Here is a 24,322-nt window from a genome sequence, read left to right on the forward strand (position 1 = left end):
GCTGGGTGTGTTGTACAGCAGAATTGTGGTGGCTTGTGTGGCTTTTGGCTTTCTGACCTTTATTTAAATGAAATGCAGAGTAATTTGTATCTAAGTGGAGTTGTTCTGTCTCATTAATGTGATTAAATAGATGCCAGAGCCTCACTAAGTTCATTGTCAGAGAGACTGTTGCTTAGTAATTTAAACTGCAATCATCTCATTATTCAGTCTTTTCTCCTTAGGGGGGTGGCTCTGTGTTACAGGCAAGTTCAAGCAAACCTGTGATGGCATTTAAAGCATTATGCTGCAGGCTCTGAGAAGTCATTCAGGGTAAAGCTGAGTAGGGGGAGCCTCTGGGACTTTCAGCTGCACGAGCCTGATGAGATTTTTGGTGGTACAGAAACACTGAACTAGTGGCTCAGGCACATGGCCCTATCAGTGTTCTCTGCTTCAAGGACTCAACAGATGCTCTTCCTATTTCTTCTCCATGGGGTGAGCAGCATGGGGTCCCCTGCAGCCAGGCCCCGGTTACATCCAAACCAACGGCACCCACTGCACACAAAGACACAAGCCCATTTTCCAGCAGGCACTAAGGCAATGCTAATGAAAGCCCTATCTATGGCTGCAGCGAGTCAAGCAGGTGTAATTTCAAAGATCACTAAGGGTGCAGGAAGAGGAAACGCCACCCACCACACAGAGGGCCAGCACCCGGCTGAGGGCACCGCTGTGGGGGCTCGAAGCTTGGGGACAAGGTACGGAATGGCGGGGGCAGCACAGGTGGAAGCGTTCGCCTCACTAAGGTGAAGGTTACGTTCAAAACTGAGGCAGGGAGCCACCGAGGGGCTGCTTCTCCCCGCGGTGCTGCTCTCCAGGACCCGGGTTTCCCTCCCTGGGGCTTCCACGATACGCTGCGGGCCCAGCGCAGGCTGCGGAGCGACACCGGTGAAGCGCAGAGAAGCTGCCCCGAGCCCGCCCTGGCTCCCCTAGCAACAGCGGCGCTGGCGGCCGGCCAATCAGCATGCGGCGCTGCGGCCCGAGCCAATGGGAGACAGGGAGGAAGGCGGGGCGTGAGGGGGTGGGGGAGGGTCGGCTCCGCGTCCGCGACGCCATTTTGACGTCTGAGGAACAAAAGAGGCGAAGCCGCCGCCGGCGCCGGCTTGACATCAGGTAACGGCGCGTCCCTCTGCTCGCCCGGGCTTGGCGGCCGGCCCGCTCGCTGCCGTGGGCGCTCGGCGAATCGCCCCTCTCCCCTGGGGCGGTCGGCTCTGAGTAGGTGGTCGGGGGCCGCCGCTGGCGTGTGAGGCGCGGCGGGCCCCTGCCTCTGCAGGCCCCAGCCCCGCCCGCCGCGGGAGGTCGGTGCCTGGGCCTGACGGAGGCGGGGGGTAGGTGGCTGCCCGGCTTCTCGCTGGAGATGCTCGGCGGCAGCATCGGGTGTGTGGCGGCGGCAGGGGGAGGGGCATTTCTGGGGCTTCACGGGAAGGGGGGGGCACTGCCCTGGTTTGCCCCTCGGGGAGAGGGAGCAAGGCTCTGGCCTGGCATCACCCCCGGGGCGGGGGGAGCCGGGCTCTGGCCTGACATCACCCCCAGTGGGGAGGGGTGGGTATGATCCGAGATGGCCAGGGTTTGGGGTCACGGAGCATCCCCGTTCGCGTTTCGCATCGCGCTTCCTGCCGAGCGGTGCCCTTCCCCGCGGGGCTGCGCAGGGCAGCAGTGGGGCTTACCGGGACGGGAGCCTTTCGGCAGCTCTGGTTCTGGCTCAGCTTGAGGGGGCCGCAGTTAGGCGGTCTTACGTGGCTAGGTGGACCCGGCGCTGGATGTCATCCCTTGCTGTTACTCAGCAGTTCTCAGATGTCTGAATCACAAGACGTTGGCTTTCCGTTTTGTCTTGAGTGATGGATGTGCTACAGGTTTGACAACTGTTTCATACCCTTGGTAACGTTACAGAATGAAAAATGTATACTTCGGGATGTGTTGTGTCGTTGGACATACTGCTCACGAATACCTTTTTTCCGTGTAAAATGGAAATACTGGGTGATGGCTTGTTATGAGCTGGTTTAAGCATCACAGATGTCTAATACCTGCTTAAGGTGGCTTGGGGCCCAGAGGCTCTTAAACAAAAAAGCACTTAGGGTTGAGGTTTTGTAAATAGGCATTCAACTTAAAAAAATAAATGTTATCATTGTTGATGGAAAAACAGCCTGTCGGTAGTTACACCCTAAAATGTCCTTGGCCTTAATTCCACTGTGAAAAGTACACTTAAGTTTAACACTGATATCTTTCCCGATAGATGCTGGAATTTAATTGCTCTCTACTTCTAGCCTGGTTTTTGATTTTTTTTTTTTTTTTTTTTTTGACACAGTGCCTTACCTGTCCCATCTGTTCAGGTGTTCTAGAAATGCATCCGGTGCCCATATGCTTTTTTAGACTCATGAACATCTAAGGGAGCAAATATTGTACTTGAAATCTTGTTTTAATACTTAGTTCTGCAACATTAAAGCTAATATGAGTTTGGTTTAACTTTTCAGTCATATGATGTGACATTGGTCACAATTCAACATGTAACAGTGAAACAAGAGTAGAAGAGTTAAAATTTGACACTGGAGAATAATAAAGTCAGAGTTATTTTGGCTTTTAGATGTCTGAGAATTGTGTCTTTGCTCATAGCTTGACTTAGATAAGGCAAAAGCTGTTTGTGAAATGTAAAATAGTCTTTAAGTCGAAGTTAATTTGTGTATTTTCAGAAGTTAGGACATTAAGGCATGGAAACTGAGTTTATATACACATGCATCCACATGCGAATAGGTGTATTTTAGCAATGGAGAGATTAATGTGTTTGGACTTTTAAATTTAAGTTGGCGTGTTTAGTGTCCTCCAGCGTCTTAAAATATTTTCTTGATTTAATGTATGTTACTAAAGGAGAAAGAACCCAGTGATTTAACTGCCAGAGTTCAGCAGAAAATCTTCAGAAAAGAGTAGTCTTAAGTGCTCTGAAGTGTCCCCTGGTTAAGGGTTGTGGAAGGATTTCAAGGAAGGATTACAGCCATTCATATGTACTTGTTTGTAGAATTTCAGGCCTTAAACTTGACCAGGTAGCTTTTAATAAGTTTATATGAATTCATTTAATTGAAAAGCTATATATTCCTACCTGTTCTTTGCTGTTTATATCTCTTTGAAGTAATCATGTGTTACCTCTGTTAGTCTGTGATACTTTGGTCATACATGTAACGTAGACTTTATGTTCCCATTTCTTCTTGAGGAGGGGTGGATCAGAGCCATCATAACCATGTGGTGTGGTAACCTGGGAAGGTGCTGGAAAACTGAATAGTGGTTGGTCACGTGAATGCTGGGCTTTGTACTTGCAAAAAATCTTTTCCTACCAGATGCTTGCAAAGAAGACTTCGGAATTGTCAGGCATGTGGTTTATAAAAAACAAGATAAGAAAAGATGTTAAAGAAACTCTTTGCTGTCAGTGGATGGGCTTCCAGGCAGATTGCTGGTATGGTGGTACTTTGTCGTTCTCTGATCAGACGGGGAGTATCAGAGGTTATTTTGGGGATGTTTCTTCATGTAAAGAATAGGAGAAAAGAGTAAACCCTGGGGCACTAACGGTGTCTCAGTCTGTCAGCTATGGTGCTAAGGTCATAAATGTCTGCCTTTTTGTTTTAGGAATAGGTGAAAACAGAGAAATGTATGCTGTCAGCTTGATGGCGGAAGACCTACTTGACTAGTGACATAAATTCCGCAAGCATTTTGTATCTAGAGGAATACATTAAGTAGTAGTCACTCTTAAAAATCTTTAATTCTTTACTATCTGAGTATTTTTAGTGAATTGCCTTAGATAAAGTCTGGGAAAATTCTGGATTAACGTGTTCAATGTCAGTGACTTTTGACAATTCTCATCTGGTGCTGTTTGGGAGATGTCACAGGTGTTTCTCTGGGAGGTCAGAAGCAGTGCTCTTATAGCACTAGTGCCAGCCCCAGGGAGGGATTCCAGATCCAGAACAGGCAAAACAAGCGTCTCCTTGGTAATGCTTCTGATGCTTTCCTGCCTAGGGAGCTGTTCTTTGGGTGGGAAAGACTGGGGTTAAGGCAGGGTTTTGAAATGAGACATAATTTGATGTGGTTTTTAATGCTAAGCTGAGGTGTAGCTTCTTCCTTTTTGATGTAGTTCATTGTTTCTTTTTAATGTTGCTGCACTAGTACTTAACACAGAACTTGTTTAATGGGTAGGAACATACTCCAAAAGTTCAGATGCTGTATCAAAGGGTTGAAAAGGCATAAATTGAGTTGTGACTAAACATTTTTGCATGAATGCACTCTACTGCTCTGGCTGTACCCAGAAGTGTGGGGGTAATGGAGTTTGAAACCTTATTAGGCAGACATTTTACATCCATAATAATTCTTGTTTAACTAGTAAGCATGGGCTAGAACCATTATCTGAAAGCTATCAGGTTTTTACACTGGTGTGTGGAAAAAGCTTGCAATCTCTCATTCAGTTCATCCACTTACCAGTTGTTGAATTTGCTGATGCTTAGCTTGTCCCTGTTGGCAAGAAGCTGCAGTTGGTCTCCAGGCAACGCAGGTCCGGCTGAGCATCTCTCTGCCTTGCTTGAAGAGATGAAAATTTTCCATTGCGGGGAGAGGATTTTTCCTTTCTCTAATTCTTCTATTTGGCTTTCTATCTTGCCTAAGTTGATTGTATCTTTGAAACAATATTACAGGGTTAGTTTTCAAATATTAAGAGGTTATATTTTAAGAGTTTTAATGTACAATTGAAGATGTGCATTTCCATAGCTTTTATTAGAAATATATAATGAGAATGTTATTTTAGGGCTTTTCATAATAACTTGTTTCAAAATAATTTCTTTTTTCCCTTTTTTGCAAAAAGCTGTATGACACTGTGTCATGTAAGTAGCTAGAAATTTCTGCTCCTGAAAAAAAATCTGAAATACTGGAAGGCATAATGGAAGCAAAACTGTTTGTTAAAATATAAAGTTCTAACATTGGTTGTGTTTAATGGAGTGTTTAGGAGCTTGAAGTCATTGCTGCTTTTGCAAATTCTTGACTTGTGTTAACATTCTTTGGAGTGCTGACTATGTCTCAGAAAGATGGACTGTGTTAGAATAAGGTAAATTATAATCTTGGTAAGAGGTACAGAAAGTACTTATTCGCTCTACTGGTTATTAGATATTTAACCTGCAGTCTATGATGACTGGATTGCTGGTGCATATGGAGGATTGTTTATTGTAGATAGCTGGAACCAGTTAGTTCCTGATTTTGCATTGTTTCAAATAAAAGAAGTGCTTACTTGTGATTTTGAGCTTGAAAGTCTTACATTATGAAGACCAACTGTGTATGTGCCATGATGAAAGATTGTGCATAGGAGGTTTGGAGCAATGTAGGTGCTCATCGGCCCATTGTTAGCCCAAACACAATAGGTATGTGCTGAATTCCTTCAGTAGCCTTTTAACTGTATTGCCTCTCTTGATTTCTTGTCTTCTCTTCTGCTGTGTTGACATGTAAAAAGTTGGAAGGGACTTAAATAAAAATTGGATGACGGGCTGAAACAATGCCCCAGGTTGTTGAGATTTATAGTGAATGAGCTCAAGGACAAAAGATACAATTATTTTGGCTATTTTTCCTCAGAAAATCACACATAGAAGAAGTGAGAGTTTGAGTGGATTGTGCCAGAATCTGTATTAGAACATTGATTGTATTTTCTTGAAACACAGGGAGCTTTGAGCATATCCAAATAGCTGTGCAGTGCTGTGAAGCAGAAATTTTCTACAGTGCCTGAAACATGATGAGGAGCTGTGGATGCTGCCTAGTTTGATGCTTCTTGAAGATGACATCTTTCTTTTAGTGTTTGCTCTTTTCTGTATTTTTTTTCTAGAGGGACAATAATTTATCTGCCTTGCATTTTGGATATACGAGGGATAATGTGATGGCAATAAATTTTTTATTATTATTATTTTGACATCAATTAGATTACTGCAGTTCCTTGTTACAAAGATAAGAAGTGAAACTGATGACGTGATAGGCATCATCTTAATGTCTGTTAGGCATTAGCTTTTTTCAGAAGGCAATTTAACTGGAGATACGTGGTGAATTGGTGAGTGGGTGTGTTCGTACTGATCTAGCTGGCATTGTGACTGGGAATCTGTTCAAGCCAACAAGTAAAAATTTGGATCTTAATAGAACCAGTCAGTTTTCTGAAGAGATATCAGTGACTATTGAAGTTGAGGGCATAGCTCTAGATGGGAAAGGAATAAGGTAGTTTGAAGAATCATTTCAAAGTTCATGGAGGTAGTTTCTCAAGGGTGAGCGGTAAAGGAAGTGAGTGCTGATGGAGCTGCAGTGAATTTGGTGGTGAGAGGAGGACTGTCTTCCAGTTACGTTTAAACAAAATCACATATATCAATGTAAATGCTGAATGGTGATTTCTTGTTTTAAAGTGCAAGTAATGATTTAACATCATTATGCATGATTTGCTTCCAAAAAAATAAATGGTCTTTTTTAAGCTTCACCTGACATTTTCTCTACTGATAGTGTGCTGCGGTTTATTAGAAACAGAGAATTGGATCGTGGTCCCTGTGTGGATAGTGGTGCCGTATTGCAGGCTTTGAAAAGATTTTTTTTTTTTGTAATTATCCTGTCTGAGTTTTCCCTTTTTGTTCAGTGATGGTTTCTCTTGGGAGACAGTTTTGCAAACCACACTTGCATGTGCTGTACGGTCACTGGCTGCTGTTAAAATTGCCTGTAACGCAATAATGTGTTTAAGGGAAGAACATGTTCTACAGTTTTGTTCCATTACCTGGGCTAATAAAGCTAGCTAGCTCCTCTACATCATTAAATGTGTTTCAGCCTGTGGGGAGTTGAGAGAAATACAGCCAAGCTCTTGCAAAAGCTGCTTTTTATAGGTTACTGAAATTGATAAGGGTTTTTTTTTCAAGTGGTTTTGTACTGCTGTTTTAATCCATTTTAATCTCCTACAGTTTACTTATTCATTCTTTGACAGTTGTTATTATTATGGTGAGCCTGTAATTGGCCCCAGATGGTGTACTATGAGATCACTGAAAGATGAAACATGAAGTACTTAACTAGTTTTTTTAAAAGCTGTGTTGAAGTACTGCACAGGTGTGCTTACACAAAAAGTGTTAGTCTCTTACTAGGAAGAAACTGTGCTTGAAATTAGTTACATTTACCAGGGGAAACATTCACAACTTTCCCCTTGTGCTATAACAAAGTGTCTTGTAAGACTCCTGTTTCCTACAGACAGGGACTAAAATTTTTCCTTTGAATTATTTTCAGGGTATAAGTGAACACACACATAAATAGGATGCATGAAATAAATACATAACTGCATTTTGGGAACCATTCTTCCTGTACTAGTTTGTTGATAGATGATCCTCACTTTGTGCTGCTGGAAATTTTTCTCAAAGCGTTAGACTGGATTGTAGGATTCGGGCATCTAAGCTTAAATATTACAATCTCCTATGCTTATGGTTTAAAAAGTATTAGGTATTGGGATTTCTGAAGGAAATACAGACAGAGAAAATCTTTGTGTATTAAATGAATAGACCCTTTGAACAGGACTTGACAGTTGTCCTGAGCAGCTTCTCATACATGGCAAATTGTTCAGAACTCAAGGACCAGGCACAAATATACCATATTCTTTTATCAAGTGTCTAGAAATGCAGTTCTTAGACTGCTAAATTCATGATAATAAGAAAGACATAGCTTTGGATTTATTTTTATCTTAAGGCTCGAATTTCTGGGGGTTTCAGTATCTGGACTAGTACTTCCATGTGTGTAGTCCACACAATTTAGCTCTTGCTGTCATATTTTCAGAAGATTAAAGGCTGAATCCTATTTTGGTTTTCTCCATGACAAAGGGCAGTATTGTCTTTTTATAGCAACCTGTGTTTTTAGCTCCTAGTGCCAGAATACTCTTCTAAGATGGATCAGTTTCTAAATAGGAAGTTTAAGTAGCTTAGTTTTGGTGGTTCGGATTTCTTAGTTTCCATGGTATTTTTACTTGGAAGAGAGTCTAGTTCTTAAATTACACAATCCCTGGAAAAAACTACATGGGTCAGAATTACATACTCTTCATTTTTTTCTGGTGGAATATGCTTAGCAACCTGTAACTTGGTTTTATTTTAGTTCTAGGGAGATAAAATAGCTTTACATGAGATGTAAAACTCTGGCATTTCTCCAAAGCTTTGTGTATGTAATTAAGCTTACCAAAGAGTGTAGGGAAAGGTGAAGACTGTTGCTTTTGGGGATCTTGAAATATTAGTGGTTCTGAGCACATAACCTCATTGCTGAGATTAAAGAAATTGAATTTGAAGGGCTGCTGTGCACGTTCCTGTTAAGAGAAAGCTAGAAGCTCTTGGACACCACCTTGGTTACTTGTTTTCCCAGACAAAAGGATTAGGGAACTGAGTTTCTTCTAGTAGTATAGTTGTAAGGAAGATGGGGATAATGATTGCGCAACTTTTTCAGACTTTTTTTGTTTATAGTTTTCTTTCCTGAATACTTTAGTGTTTGGTAATTCTTAGTTTCATCTGTTAAAAGTTGAATTAAAAAATCTTTTTGATGTTTTCTAGAAGAGGTGGCTCTGCAGTTGTGATTTTAAATGTTGAGGTGTAAATACATGTCTTAACCTGTGCTTCAGTGTTTATTTCTGGTAGTAACTACTACGATGTTTGGGTTATATTAAAAGGAAGACAAAACTAGAACTCGGTGTTTAGAGAGTGCAAGGAGATAGCATAAACTTAGTTAAAAAAATTGTCTTTTATTTCTGTATTATAGACTAAATTCATAGTGGAGAGAAAAGGCCTGATGTTGTTGTTACCAAAAAAACCCCAAAAGTATCTCTGCCTTACACTCTTCAAGTTCACAGCAGAACAAGATGTTGAATGTAGTGCTTGGGAGTCCTTTACTATTGTAGCCATTGTTCCACTGACCTTAGAATGGAGGAGAAAAAAGGTCTAGAGGAGTAATAGCTTTAGGTGTGATATACCTGATCAGAGCACCTCAGAAAAATCTAGAGCATTTCAGGATATTTTTCTGCCGTTTAAAACTGCCTAAAGATTTAAAAAAATAAGTATTTTTGTAGATATGTTAAACTGTTAAATGTTTACAGATATGTTGGAACATTTAAAAAATGTTTGGCTTGTCATGTGCCAGTGATGGATGAGCTCTGGCAAAGACTGTAGAATGTTCTTAAAGATTAATGCTAGTGTATGTCCCCCAAATTTGTTGTTAAATTCCTTCAAGAATATAACAGGGAAAATTGTGTACCATTTGAAACAGGGAGGGGAGTTCCTGTAATTGCTGTGGCGGAGGGCAAGGGCTGCTACTTAAGTTATTGGATTGCTGAATACTTTCCACCATTCTTTCTTGGTGGGAATCTTTTGTTCACAGTCCAGCGTTAAAATGGGATTAGCTTTCTACCTTGATGGGCCAAGACTGCTATCCAGTTAGTTCTGCTACGTTCCTAAAGGCTTTTGCAAACATGTTTTGCAGAAATGTTGTGCATGAGTTCATGTGTAATTCTGGTTTCCTGGATTCAATCTGTTTTGTTTAAATACATCTGAGTAATTTTTTTTTGTCTTTTAATCCAGCATTCTTTCGTTTTCCCAAACTACATTAATGTGGTGCTGCAGTTACCGGACATTTAATGAGGATATATTTTAAATCAGGGTGATAAAATAACATTGTATCAGAACTTCTAAGAGACAGGTGGTTTCTTTTAGCCTAAGAACCGTATATTCAACAAGAAGAATTTGCAACTCAGCTTTTTGTATCTGTAGGTGGTTATGACAGACTCATTGCTGCAGTGCCTGACTCCTGTCACCCTCATGGTTTACCAGTGAGGGCTATAGCAAAAGTACTTCTGCTTGGAAGGGGAATACACGTGTAGTCTCAGTGTGTAGGTATGGAGGAGCTGGTATTTTAGTCTTGGATTTGCAAATGTTCTCGACGAGTATTTTTACAAAACGTTATGCTTACTCATCTCTGAGTACAAGTCATGTGGAGATAACTTAGTGCTTGTTACATTGATTTGTTGAAGAATTTAACCTTGATTTGCATAGAAATGTATAGCTCAGCATCTCTTTTTTTTTTCCTTATCACAGTCATTTGGGTTAAAGTTATACTTAATGAAACAGAACAATTTTGTCTACTCTAGTTATTCTTTTAAAGAAAGAAGGATGGCTGCCCTATCCCCTTCACATACACCTTAGAGGTATAATGCATCCTCAAAGTTAGAAATTCATTAAAAGTTGTGATAAATGAATGCAGAGGTTGCTGAAATCATATTGCATGAAGTTTGCTTCATAATCAATGTGCAGTTCATCTTTAAAATGTAATGTTGTATTTCTGAGACTTAAATCCTCTAGTGTCAAGTCAACTGCTTTAACAGCAGTATCTCCATTCTAGTCTTAAGCTCTTCTGGAGCAGAATGCACCAAAGTAACTTCAATTCATGAGCCAAGCAGCAACTAAAGTGAATGTTGGAAGCGATTTCTTACCAGTGTTAGACTGGGCAAAATTGCTAATAAAATAATGTTATGTGTAGAGAAACGGCATTGGCTTTCAACAAAAGTAATGATAAATTGTGTAAGAACTTTGAGCCTGACTATATTTAACATCTAATGTTTTTAGTATTCGGATGTTGCACTGTCTGTTTTGTATTTTGTGTTCTTTGATTCAGGGAGTGTCCCTTGCTATTTGTAAAGTAACAGAATACTAGTAATGTACATACAGTTTGCTCACATAGGACTTGTAAAATTCCTGTAAGTATTCCACTTTCATAGGTATATTGTAGATTCTTAAAGTTTGTTCAGCTTAGGTCATGAAAGGTCATTCTCTTTCAGCATTCTGATGACTTAACCAACTCAAACCTGAGGTACATATTCAGTTTTGTTTACACGTAGTGGGATCTCACAAACATACTATATGCTTCCCATATTAATACTTGCATCTTCCCATATCCTTTTGCAGCTGGTACTAATTTCTTTCTGAGTATTCTTGGCTTGAAGCTGCTTTCTCTTTGACTTCTATAATGGGTCACTGATACTCTTTTTTTTTTTTTTTTTTTTAAATCTCCTGTTGTCTAGCTGTGCCATTCCTCTGTTTCCTTGGAAGCTGGGGAAGGGGCTTAGCTTTATCTGGTTCAGCACAGTTTTAGGGTTCTGAAGCAGCTCTGCTCTGTGGGTAGCTCCCTGTCAGCATCCCCTTTGTGCTTTCCAGTGAACCAAGGACAGGCAGAAAGCTTTGCTGCCTTGCTATTTCTGTCACTGTAAAGCTGATTTATGACTGTATAGAGCTGCAGATATCAGTCACCTAAAGTAAAAAGTCCGTTCTTCAGAGAACCTGGTTTTAACAGATTAGTTAGGAGGGCAGCTCTGCATCGGTAATTCTGCTATTACATAGTTTTGGGAAGAGGTATTATTTTGAGGTTGTTACGAAGGAAGGAGCTGCTGCTTAATTGAGAGCTATACTGTCCAGAAGGATGTGTTTGTTAATGCAATTACGCATGGGACTAAGTTGAGAATCTGTAATGACATGAAATACCTTCCAAAGAATGCTGTCACCTGGGATCAATATTAAAAGTCTGAAAACATGAGTTCATTGTGGGTTCTTTTGATGGACATTGTGACACATGAATAAGACTAAGGTGTTTTTGTGTGTCACTTTTGTTTTACAGATTTGGGGTTTAAATATGTTAGGCTGCTAACCCTAAGAGTAAGGTTGCTCGAGCTGTTGTATGAGCTGCTGTTACTGTGTCTAGACGGGTTTTTATTTACTTCCTTCAAGTTATGTCAGATTTTTCTCTTGAAATGCTTTAGATGTGACGAATAGTGCTTTTTTTTGTTTGTTTTTTTTGCTAATGTGTCTTTCTAATAAAAGATCTTAGCCAAGGGCACTTAAAAATATGTAGGAGGAAAAGGGCAGGGTACAGTGAGCCTGTGTTCTCTTGCCCAAAGAGCATCAGAAACAAACTGGGTGTATAATCAGAGGAGAGGCAGTGAAAAACTGCATGGTGCTTTTGCTGGTCAGCATCAATGTCACTTGAAGCTGTTGGGTTTAGGTCAGAATTTTTAAGTGCAACCAATTTTTAATGCTTGTGAGGCTATTTATGGAAGTAGAGTAATTGTGAGTGAAACACTGCAAAGAATTATTGATGGGTATTAGAATTATGCTTCAGGTCCTGTTATTAATCTGAGCAGCAAGATTCCCAATATTAAGCAGAGTCAAAATGACAAGTCCTGATTGTTTGTAGTGTTTGTAGATGTTAAAGCATGCAGCAGAAAACAAACCCTTAAGGTCTTCCTCAATTTTTTGCAAATGAAAACTTCATTGGATGAAAACAAACTAGATTTCTTAGCTAAGCAGTGCTTCTTATCGGAAAAGCTAAAATATATTAATTGTTCAAAGTGCAAACTAAATATATGGATTCATTAAAATCTAAATTATTGACAAGATTCCTCAGGCTTACTGCTTCCTTCTTGAGCATTGTTTTTCTTTTCAAATCATACCTGCATTATAGGTATGTAAGAAAGCAGTAAATCACTTTGCACAAATAAGGAGCTTGGTTAAAGGCTTTAGAGCAAGGAACTCCTTTCTGCCACTGTTCAGCAGTCCTCTTGCACACAGCTGTATACTGCATAGCTGTATTAACACAGCTATTTCAGCAGAGGCATGTACAACAAAAAATCTCATAGTAGAACCAGAACATGTGGCAGTGGCACTGTGGTTTTGGAAGATGAAGACAGCTTGCTAATATGGGCACAGTAAACTCATCTTTACTTGTGTGAGTTGCCTGCTTTGTTTCTGGTAGATTAACGTTTGCTTTGTGGTCATGCAGACTGGGTATGCTGTGTCTAACCATGGAGAGATGTTTTTAACATTTCTTTCTTAAAAAACAAAACCAAGCCCCCCCCATCCCCCCAGTCAAAAAACCAAAGCAACCAACCCTGTCTGAATATTTCATAACTGATATTTTTATAATACCAGAGCTGTAAAAAACTGGCTTTGTTATCCCTTGAATCAGGAAAGTTATGCTATGTGATATGCTGCCAGATCTTGCTTTTTCAGGAAAGTGAAGTTGCATCAGTAGTCCTGGCCAGTTGTGTGCTTGGCAGTTCCACCATGAAGTGAATGTGGTGCACCATGTGCAAGTCCAGACCAATTGAGTATTTATGAAAGCAAACAAGTTGAGCTACTACTAATGAGCTCCCTGAAGATGCGTTGAGTAAACAAGGTAATATGCAATGCCTATGTTGGAGATGCTTTTTGTGAGAGATTTCATTTCTATAGCGTCATCTTCCAGACTTAACTCCTGATGCAACTCTGATGCCGTAGGACTAGGCCTAACTAGGTATTTGAGGTTAAGGGATGTTGCAAGTACTTTCCAAGTTGGAATCTCTGCAGCAGCTAATCAGTGTCTCTACATCAAGGGTAATTAGGAAGGTGACCACAGAACGGTAATGCTGTCTTGGAAAGAGTGACTCTTGCAATGCTGTTGTACTGTGGTGCTCTTGTGCCAGTGTAAAGCTCTGTCACTACAAAATCTTGTACATACATACAAGAATGTGCTGTGTCTCCCAGCAAAAGCTGACAGTCTCCTGACTTTCCCTGGGAAATCCCAGAAGACTGGAGGCATCGTTGACTCTAGGAAATCCTGATGAAACCTTTTGAGGCTTGTAAAATGATTGGTGCATTATACAGACTGATGCTTAAAATTTCTCTTACACAAAATAAAGGCAACTCTCCATCAGAACTTTACTTGGGAGCTGATGTGCCTTGCTAAGGGTGCATTTGGTGAAGGGTTGAAGTGTGTGAAGTGTGCTGGTAAGGCAGCTCACAGACTAGTAATGTGAGGAGCAATCTGACCTGGGTGAAGAGGGTGGTGATGTGGGGAGCTATAAGCAGGTTTGTGCCCATAAAGCACTGACAGTGCCACCTCCTGACTACCTAGAACTGGAGATCAGGATGGGTATATGGCTTTCCATGCTGTCTAGGCACTGCAGTGTTGCTCAGCATGGTTGTAGTTAACTAGGTTTTTGGAAGTGTCTAACATTCTGGGTGGAACTGAGAGGCTTTTACCTGTGTATCTCCAGGTTGTCAAGTTGTTGAGTTAGATTAGAAACTTCTCTGGGGAGGCAGTACTGCATTGTGGAAAGTACTAGGAAAGCAATCCAATTAGAGATGGAGAGTTTACTGACTTTAATCTAATTTTAAAATATCAGTCGAATATCAGAAGGGAGTGTTGTTTTTGGAAAATACTATCCCAGATAAAATTTTGCATATTCTTGCAGAGTAGGCCTGAGCTTTGTTTACTGAATTAAGTAATGAAAAACCCTCACAACTGGTGTCAAATAAGGCCCTTGAAGGAAGGGGGGGCAGGCAGGGAGCTAGTGGGTGTAAAACAGTATTGATCTGTTATCCTTAGGTGCAGGTAAACATTCCAGGAGCTGGAGTTCATTGATCGATCTGTTTTTCTGTGCGCGGTTTAGTTGTCTAATTCGGTTACAGCCCCTGCGTATAGGCCATGCTGTGGGCGCCTGTAGCTCTGCCAGCTCCACTGCTTTACATCTATAGGTTGCTGCTTTTCCGGTTAATGTAAAGCTCTTAGATATCTAAGGAGGCCAAATAAAAATAGACCTGTGACCTAGAACACTTTGTCGTCTCTTAGAATTAAGTACATTATTGTTCCTGTAATGATCTTCAGTCAAAATAAGTACGAGGTTGTTTTTAGCTGCAAAAAGTTAATCATTAAAGCTCAGGTCTAAAATTAGAGCAACTTGACTTAAAAGTTTACTGGAAGGCAGAGACCAAGAGTCATGTTTTTTAGCTTTGCTCCTGTAATGGTGTATTGAAGTTCAGGTTGGCTGAAGTGAGGCTGGCCAGCTTTGTGCAGTGTGTGGTTGTGGGATGCAGCAGCCACTGCTCCTTGGGGTGCTATTGGCATGGGCCAGTTGCCTTCTGCTCGGTGCTATTTACTCGAAAGCAAGTTCTTGGAAAAGTGCTGGCTAGCATTGCGGTTTTCACCTGAGAAGTGAACATTCCTGTAATATTGTAAATATCTGACATGTTTCTGTGGAGAAACGGGTGAAATCAGTGTCCTGCCTGCCCCCTGCTGCGGGAGAGCGGTCACTGGAGTCTCACCGCGGGTTTCCCGGTCTGGCTTGGACTGTGACCGGTAACTTTCGGCAGGGGACTGGCTGAGAAGGCTGGTGCGCCTGGCTCCGTGAAGGGAGGCTATGGGGCGTTAGGCGCACCGTGCAGAAGAACTCGCCAGGCCTTGCCAGTTGTATTTTTTAATGAGAACCCTCTAAAGCCGAGAGTTTTACCGCAGCTCCGACCCGCGCCGCCGATTGCACATGCGCCTCGCGCCGGGAGGTGCGGGCGGGGCGCGGGGCTGGCGGCCCCACCCTGTGCCGGCTCCGATTGGCTGCGGGGTGGTGGAGGGCGGGGCCTCAGCGGGGTTGCTTGGCTGTGCCCCGCGCCGGCCCGCAGTCGCCAGCCTCCGGCCAGCAGGCGCACTTTATCTCTGCTCCGCTCTGCCCCGTTCCGCCCCGCTCGACTCAGCTCCGCTCAGAGGGGCCTTCGCGGCCATCTGGGTTAGCGGAACCCGCTCCCAGGCCGCAGCGTGCGGGTAGACCTGACGGCCCGCCGATCTCTTGTGTTTAACAGACTTTTGTATCGGAATAAACACCTGCAGGTCTCGGAGGCTTCTGGCTCTGAACTACCTTCACTACTGTCGTCGCCTTCTGTCTAATGTGCTACAAGGATGAGCCCAGCATTTGGAGCTATGGAAGTGGAGCACTATTCCAAGGGTGTCCTGCTCGAGCCTTTTGTCCACCAGGTTGGAGGACACTCCTGTGTCCTCCGGTTTAATGACAAGACCATCTGTAAGCCCCTTATTCAGAGGGAACACCAGTTCTATGAGACTCTCCCAACAGAAATGCGTAAATTCACTCCGCAATATGAGGGTAAGTTACTGAATCTTAGGATGGGGTTGGGCTTTTTCTGTAAATACAAGCGTGCTGTGCTCTGTTATCTCTGAAGTCTCTTCTGTGTGGAAGAGATTTTAGGGTTTTCTTTTCATGTATTTTGATGTTGTCTGAGGCAGGCTGTGGAGATGCAGGGTGGAAATGCTTGCCAAGTTGGTGTTTGGGCTGACTAACAGCATTAGAGTAGAGCAGCTCTGCTGGTGATAGCCCATATATCTCCTTTAGGCACAGGTAAGTAGCTAACAGCTTGTGAACGTCTTCAGTAATTCTCTGCTGCCTTTTTTGTGGCTTTCTCTTTTTTTCTCCGCTCTTTTAATGTTTATTTACAGGGATTTGATAAGATTGATTGGCGGTGCTTTGTGTAAGCTTAGTTGTTTCTGGATTTCTCTTCTGACTGATTTTGATGGCAATAAATACCTGTCAGGGGTCTTGTTGAATATGTGCAGTGTTGTTACTGCCATTAAGGAAATGAAAATTCATGGCATTTAGGTAGGCAAGGATCAAGTAGCCATGATGAGGTTGAGTCAGATGTTATGTAGGAGTGGAAATTCCAGTTCTCTTAAGAATTGCACTAGTTAACAGAAACACTTTTCTTTCTCTTTGCTATTCCATCAACTGTTGCCTGATGATTGATAAATAATATCTGAAGCACTTTTTAAAATAGAGTTGCTTTTTAAAGCATGTTGATTTTTAACAACCGTAAGGGTGATGAAGTTTTGCATACTGTTTGTGAAACTGGTGGAAGACTTCAGAGGAGGTGTTTCAAAGTTAATACTCCCTGCACGCTTACAGAGACATTTTGACACATCCAACTACAAGTTCTGTTGGACTGGAAGAAAATGTGGTCTTTGAATGCTGCTTCTCAAAATGTAATAGAACAATTGTACTAGTGTATATGACTTTTTGGGAAGTGTGGGGAGGGATTTAGGGGTAAAGGGCCTCACTTGGTCCGTCTCTGTTATTTTTTTTTCCAGGATAAAGCCAAAGGCCATTTGCTAGCTGGCTCCCCTCTTTTTTCCTGTTGTCCCTTCCTTTGTGGCAGCAGGACTGTCAGGCAGAGCTGCTGTGCTCCCTGCCCCAGCTGCTGTAGGTCTCAGAGCCGCCTGCCCAGCTCAGAACTGCCAATCTCTCGCCGAGACCTCTCCCCTCTGGCCTAGTGATGGGCTGCAAGAACTGTGCAGACTGATTTGAGAATAAAGAGAGAGGACTGAAAAATAAACTTAAAACCAATTCAGACAATTGTTCTGGCTTCTTCATTAACCACTGAAACTTCCTAATGTAGTACCGAGCGCATCTCTGTCAGAGCGCTCCACTAAGACTCTAAAAATGCAATGCAGTGCACAAGAGACTCTTGAGGGAAGGATGAGAAAAAAGGGTGCTTTCAAGGTTCACCATGTTTCTGTACCATGAACAGATTTGTTTTGTAATGCATTTTTGTTACTTATTTCACAAAGTTGCTGCATAATCAATATCAATAAAATATATTCCAAAAAGAAGAAAATGTATAATTAAACGTGGTGATTCTAAGTGGAAGCTTTTGGACTAGTTTCTGTTGTAATGTGACATCTTCCTTGTTTTGCTCTACTTGCAAATCCTTCCTCTCCCATGGGGATCTATTAACCAAATCTTGTTTGAGTAAGTGTTTTTTTGCTTTGCTGTCATGCAAAACTTAAAGCTTTTGGTGTGATGGGTTTTTTTTGTGCAGGTCACTTCTCACTGCAAGATGTTAACGAATGTTTTACATCTCACTTAGGGTCAGACCAGTCAGGTTTTTAAAATTAATAAAAACTTTTATTAATTGAAATTGTCTCCTGTTATTATTTGATTCTTACTTGACTGCACCAGAGAGAGAAAAGAACCTTTTGAATTGTTGTTTTATCAATATGATAAATTGTCTTTTGTGAGGTATTATTTTTGTCTAGATCTTTTGATATTTGTTAGGTTGGCAGATGAGATTTGGCCTGTGGCAAGATAGAAACTAAGGACCAGGGTAAGAGAAAAAACAAAAGTTGCTATATTCTTAGTGTAAAGTTGCGTGTTCTAAAGGGCTTGCTTGTCACTTCAGCAATTCATAACTGTCTGTGTTCTTTCTCTCTTCAGGTGTGGTGTCAGTGAGCTTTGAAGAGGATGAAGATGGAAACTTGTGTTTAATAGCATATCCATTAAATGGGGACCACGATAACTTAGAAAACTTAGATAATTCTGACTGTGAACCCAAAAGTAAGCTGTTGCGATGGACTAACAAAAAGACAATGTTGTTAGAAAATGAGAAGATATCTAAGGAATGGGTCCGACAGCACAGGAAGGAGGAAAAAATGAAGAGGTAAGTTTGATAAAGGGAACTACAAGCTGGAGCATTGAAGCATAACATTTTTTTTTACTCTCAAGTTAGGATCTGGGCTCCAGAATTCCAGAGAACTTTCCAGAACTCTTAACTTTCATTTTCTTTTCTTCTCTTGTTTCTCCTGACCTCTTTGTACAGAGGGATTCAATAGTGAAACTACTATGTCCTTAGCCCAATAGCATAATGAGTCTTTTGGGTTTTTACTGAGGTCAACTGAAAAAGGTTTCCTAATACTATTTCTGAAGCCTCTGCAAAGAAAAACAAAAATAGGATCCCCTCACCCCAACCTGCAAAAGCACAATAGTTGTTCTAAAAAACCTACAAAAATATTCCAGTGTTACTGTATGTGGCATTGTTTTGTAGAAGTTCTGCTTTATCCCTCAGTGACAATTTTCCCCTCATTCATTTATGTTAATTGTGGTCACTGTAAACTCTGAGCTGTGCTGTATTGTGCTAAAAAACGGGGACTTTGGCAAAGTGTCGACATTAGAGCATAGATAAGCTCCACTTCTTGCATTACTTCTGTGGAAGTAATTCACATGGCTAAAGAATATGGAAGCAGAATTACTACATGTTTTGTAACGTATTTGGCTACATGCCAATTGATGTTCATATGGAAGTAGCTTTATAAAAGATTGAAATACTACTAAAGAGCGACTTGTCCACTTTTACAGAAAGTAAAGGGGAGAAAAATAGTTTATAGAGTTAAATCCACTGACAACTCCTTTAAAGTGCTTCTTTTTCTACTTTACCTCTAATTTGCTGCTTTGCTCTGTTTTCTAGTCACAAATTGGAGGAAGAATTTGAGTGGCTGAAGAAATCTGAAGTCTTGTATTACACCATAGAGAAAAAAGGCAATGTCAGTTCACAATTTAAACACCATAATCCTTGGAGCATGAAGTGTCACCAGCAACAGTTACAGCGGATGAAGGAAAACGCAAAACACCGGAATCAATATAGTATCCTTTCATGAAAATACCTTCTAAAAAGGGAGTCAGCAGGGCTCTGCTTTTTATTTCTCGAACATGCCAGGTTAAAGTACACAGTAGACTTAGCTTCAGTCCAGAAAGCTGTGACCTATTTCGTGACTTGGAAGGGATTGCCAGTGCTTTCCAGAACATGTACTTTTCCAGCAGGTAGTGAAGTAGCTAGGCTAAGGAATTCAGACAACTTAATATTTGGGATCTTCCACAGAAACAGTTTACTAGGGAAAGCTTTCAGAGAAGAGTTCTGTCACTTTATTACTGTTCTAGTATTGATGATCTTACAAACTAGATTAATCTTTCCTGTTTCATCAACTTTTTAAATACAGAGGATATTCTAGTGCCTGGAGTTGTCAGCTTCTAGTAGTCTGTTTCTAGTGAGCCTTTTTGACAAAGAAAAACTGAATATAAACTGTATGTAGCTTTGGGGCCTGGGAGACACCAAAACAGTGACCAAGTCCATGAATGCTGAAGCACACTGGTTTTGTGCTGTGGAACTATAGGCAAACATCTCCATTGTGCACATTCTGTGGGGAAGAAGGGTCTTGCTGTATGCAGGCTCAGATGCAACTGATACATTTCTGCAAAAATACTGATATCTATATATTTGGGCAAACAAATACCTCGTGTGTGAGGGCTTTCAGTGAATGGAACATCTGACTAACAAACTGCTCAAAATGACAGAAAGCACTTCACGACTGGTATCCTCATCGTTTTCATTATGGGTGATTATTAAGTTACCAAAGCAGAAGTGTGTGATATCTCTGGAACAGTATTCCTACAGATGTTCTGAAGTGCTTTTTAACTTCTTTGTTTCAGAGGTGGCATGAAAATGCTTCACTGTATCTGAATGGTAACTGAAGCGCACAATCTCTAATTTCCCACAAAACTCTTGCTGGGCAGGAAGTACTTCATAATTCCCAATCAGCTGCCATATTATACTTCTAGGTGACTCTACTTTTTTTTTTTTTCACTGTGGAAATTCACCAATCTTCTCTAGAAACCAGTGAAACTGGAACTAGACATCCCCTCTGCTTTATGCTAAGCTTATATAACTCTAAATTTTGACAGGCTACTATAACAATGGGCATGTTTTGGAGATGCTTGATGTTAAGGTCATGGCACTACGAAATCTGTGATAATGTTTTTTAAAACCTATATTCCTCATTGTGAGGATTGTTCTTTAACTAATCAGAATTCATTTTGCTGGAAAACCTAACATCTCGATACGAAGTGCCGTGTGTGTTGGACCTTAAGATGGGCACCCGGCAGCACGGTGACGACGCGTCGGAAGAGAAGAAAGCCAACCAGATCCGAAAGTGTCAGCAGAGCACGTCAGCTGTGATCGGAGTCCGAGTCTGTGGCATGCAGGTGAGAGGAAATCTAACCATGCATAGGCCAACAGACTTGTCCCTGTATCTGTTAGTGGAGTTTTTGGCTTATTTAGTCATCCTGTGGGTTGCTGTCCTTGAGTTGCGGTGCTGCGTTTCCTTCAGTGAGGGGAACGAGGCTTTTTGGTATCACCCATCAATGGCAGCATCTGCGGGAGCAACCTGCAGCACACGCTCTGCATCAGTGAACACTTTCTCTGAGCACAAAACCAATCTCCTGCACAATAGCAGCAATTCAAAACTGCGGTAAAATTAGATCCGATTGACATTTCAGGGTAGCGTAGGAAAGAACTGGAAGGAGGGTATGGCAGCGGGTGCTTTTTGAATAAAGCATGTGGAAATTTGCTATCCGTTGTGTCTTGTAGACTTTGAAAAGCCACAATTTTTCACTGCTTAAAGTAGACTTGTTACAAAGTGCAGACGAGAAATGGCCTGGTAAATGTGATAAGATTTGTGGTCAAATAAGGAGGTAGAGTTGTGTGGACTTTCACCTGAGTTTTTTATTTACTTATTTCTGCATTCCCAGAGTGACAAATGGGAAATAACTTGTTTGTATTTGAGTCTTTTCCAAAACCTCTCTCCTGCCGTCTCGTAGATTCCAGGAATGCCAGCAGAGTTTGCTAGGACTTGTTCCACAGCATAACTACTGGCATGTTGGGTGTTCATCCTGCTGTTTGACTGTGGAGAAAAGCATGAGGCAGAAATGGAAGGGTGGGAGCTGTGTGTCTAAGCACAGTGTGCTGGGATTTGATCAGGGCCTGCTCGTTGTTCACCTTCCAGAGTAGGCCTGTGCTGGAGAAGGAGGAACCTGAGAGGCACTTGCAGTCCCCAGATGTTTGGGCGTTACCAGGCTGTGTGGTGTACAGACCTTTCTCCTGGAGGAAGAACCTTCCTGCCTGAGCACCTCTGACTTGTTTAAATACAGTGTTACAGGGCACACCTCGGTTTGCTCTAGGAGTGTTTGTTGTCACTTTGAGCTCAGCATTGTGGAGATCAACGTGTTGGCCTGTGAGCCGTGGCAGGCAGCGAGCTGAATGAGTGACAGTGGTACAGGTCGTAGTTTGACTTTAGAGATCTTGGCTGCAGCCTTCCTAATGTCACCTGAACTTCTCATTCTTACGTTCCCAGTGAAAAAGCTCAAATCTAAACTGGAAAAGTTTTCCATTTGCTCTGTGCCTACGAGTTCCCCAGCTACTGCTGGATCTGTTGGCATTTACGTGACTCATGTCAGCTTGTAACAGCTTTCCATAGCATGTCTATTTTTCATCTTTTTTGGGGTCAGTATTATCAGCAGTTTCAACTATTCTTTTTCTCTTGTCTTTGTATGTGCAGGTGTACCAGGCAGGCACTGGCCAGCTGATGTTCATGAATAAGTACCATGGAAGAAAACTCTCGGTCCAAGGGTTTAAAGAAGCACTTTACCAGTTCTTTCATAACGGCAAATACCTGCGCAGGGAACTCTTTGAATCTGTTATTAAAAAACTGACTGAACTCAAGTCTGTCCTAGAGAAACAAGAGTCTTACCGCTTCTACTCGAGCTCCTTGCTGATCATTTATGATGGAAAGGAAAGGCAGGAGGTCGCTGTCGACTCGGACCCAGAGGACTTGGAGGACCTTTCAGAGGAATCTTCAGATGAGTCGGCAGGAGCATACGCCTACAAACCAACTGCTAGTACTGTCGATGTCCGCATGATAGACTTTGCCCACACGACCTGCAAGTACTATGGAGAAGACAGCGTGGTGCATGAGGGCCAAGACACGGGTTATGTTTTTGGACTTCAAAATTTAATAGATATTATTAAAGAAATAAGAGACGAAAGCAGTGAATAAACGGTGTGAATGTACGGCAGTAGAAAGCACTATTGTGACTCTTTGTATTCCAAAATTATTGGCCACATTCTGGTGGTAGGAATCTTTACAGGCTCTGCAGGGATGGTCCCCTCAGAGCCAGACTTGTTCAGAGGGCATTTACTTACATTGGTGCTGGACCTAGCACTGGCAAAACTTGGTATCTTTATTTATTTAAACTTTCTTAAACATTCCATATTTGATTACTCAGATACCTCTGTTATCCCGTGTGTATATGTTCCAATAAAATTCTTTTTGCTCATTGTAAATGATGCTTCTCTTGTTGCTGGTAACTGAAGAAGAGATGAAGCTTGGAGATCTCTGGTGATGATGTGGTGCCAAAGCCACATGTGAACACCAAGGTTCAGCTGCCTGGTGAGCCACACCTGCAGTAGCATCTCTACTGGGCTTGCATTGAGAGCTGTGAGCACGTCCAACAGAGCCACTGAGCTGGCCAGGGACCACCGCACCTACCCTCTGAGGAGAGGCCATGGCAACAGGGCCTGCACAGATGGGGGAAGGAGATGGCTTAGAGAGGCCAAATGGCAGAAGACTGGGTGAAACACCTCCGGAGGTCACTTCCAGACAGAGTGATATGACTGATAGCAGGAACATATTTCCTCTTCAAGGATCTTGTAAACTAGATCTGGTGCTGTGTCACCAGTTTCTGGAGAGCTGTTGACATTTTAAAATCTAAGCTGAGCCAAAACATGCGTAAAACTCCTACAGGATTATCTGCAGTGACAGCCACAGGGAAGAGCTGCTGAGCTGGAAGGTATCCTAAGTGGCTTAAAGTCTTACTTGGGACACAGGAAGCGTCAGAAAGTGAGAGGACAGCAAGGAACTGAAATAAAAATAACAGAGTGACTTGAAACCACTGGTTCCTCTTTTTAGAGAGGAACATTTATTTATCTAACCATTTTTAGATAAGTGACTTTTCTCCTGGTGGAGCTTGTAACGTCATGGTGATAGTGCAGAACAACAGTGGATGTGGAGGTGCTGAGGTGAGTGTGGGGATGTCGCTGCATGTTACAGTGGCCCAAGATAAAGCAGCAAGTTTATGTTAAAATTAAGAATGTGGGGAAATGGGTACTGCTGGGATCATCCCCTTGGCCCACCCTGGGGCTGCCTGTGTGGGCAGAGGAGAGGTGGGCTGTGGTGGGAAGGCCAGAGGTCTGCTGGCAGAAGGTTGTCCTCTTTAATCGGCTATAGCCCTGCACCTACAGTGGCAGCTTCAGTTTCATATTCCTTGGCTGTTGGCTGTCAAGTTCTGATCAAAGTCTCTCACCTGTCACCAGTCTCTACTTTTTGAAGAGATGTTTTTTTTACCTTTGCTCTTACAGCACTGTGTTCTGGTTCCTCTATTTTATTGGTTCCATAGTGTCGAGGCACAAATTGATGTCAGCATTAAAACAGATGGCTTTACATCTTGCCGCACTATTTGATGTCTGCACACAGGGGCTTTCCATAACTTGCCGTTGTTGCCGCTTCATGAGTCTGCAGTGCCTGTGGTGTGTCTGAGGGCTTCCTGAGCTGCCCCTGGCACTGACTGGGAAAAGCTTTGGGGAGAGGATGGAGTTTCCCATTCTTGATCTTTCTAACTGCAAAATGTTTTGGTCAGCAATTGGTGGCTGCTATCTGCAGCTGTCCCCCAGCTGTGCCATAGGTGTGAGCTGGAGGAGGGGCTGCAGCTGCAAGGTCATGTTTCCTTTTCAGTTCTCCTTGGGTACAATGCCCTCTGCTAATGAGC

General features: G+C 42.1%; 2 protein-coding genes across 7 annotated transcripts in view; both read left to right on the forward strand.

Moving 5' to 3' along the window:
• The first annotated feature begins 1,056 nt into the window (after positions 1-1,056).
• On the forward strand, positions 1,057-22,841 carry IP6K2 (inositol hexakisphosphate kinase 2). 6 transcript variants are annotated; one of them, XM_062008646.1, is made up of 6 exons: positions 1,057-1,146; positions 15,715-15,985; positions 18,107-18,329; positions 19,134-19,309; positions 20,529-20,704; positions 22,057-22,841. In XM_062008646.1, the coding sequence occupies exons 2-6, from the start codon at positions 15,784-15,786 to the stop codon at positions 22,552-22,554; spliced, it is 1,275 nt and encodes a 424-aa protein (XP_061864630.1). In that variant the 5' UTR covers positions 1,057-1,146; positions 15,715-15,783; the 3' UTR covers positions 22,555-22,841. The 6 variants fall into 6 exon arrangements, with proteins under 6 accessions (XP_061864630.1, XP_061864634.1, XP_061864631.1 ...); XM_062008647.1 differs by having other exon boundaries at positions 1,065-1,146; positions 15,687-15,985; XM_062008649.1 differs by lacking the exon at positions 1,057-1,146 and adding an exon at positions 13,031-13,251.
• A 93-nt stretch (positions 22,842-22,934) lies between these two features.
• NCKIPSD (NCK interacting protein with SH3 domain) overlaps positions 22,935-24,322 on the forward strand; it is a 59,284-nt gene continuing 57,896 nt past the window's right edge. The window contains exon 1 of the mRNA XM_062008642.1: positions 22,935-23,576. Coding sequence (XP_061864626.1) covers positions 23,535-23,576 — 42 coding nt within the window. The 5' untranslated portion in view covers positions 22,935-23,534. The remainder of the gene's footprint in view (positions 23,577-24,322) is intronic.

The sequence above is a fragment of the Colius striatus genome, chromosome 15 (assembly GCF_028858725.1).
Source record: "Colius striatus isolate bColStr4 chromosome 15, bColStr4.1.hap1, whole genome shotgun sequence".
Classification (NCBI taxonomy): Eukaryota; Metazoa; Chordata; class Aves; order Coliiformes; family Coliidae; genus Colius; species Colius striatus.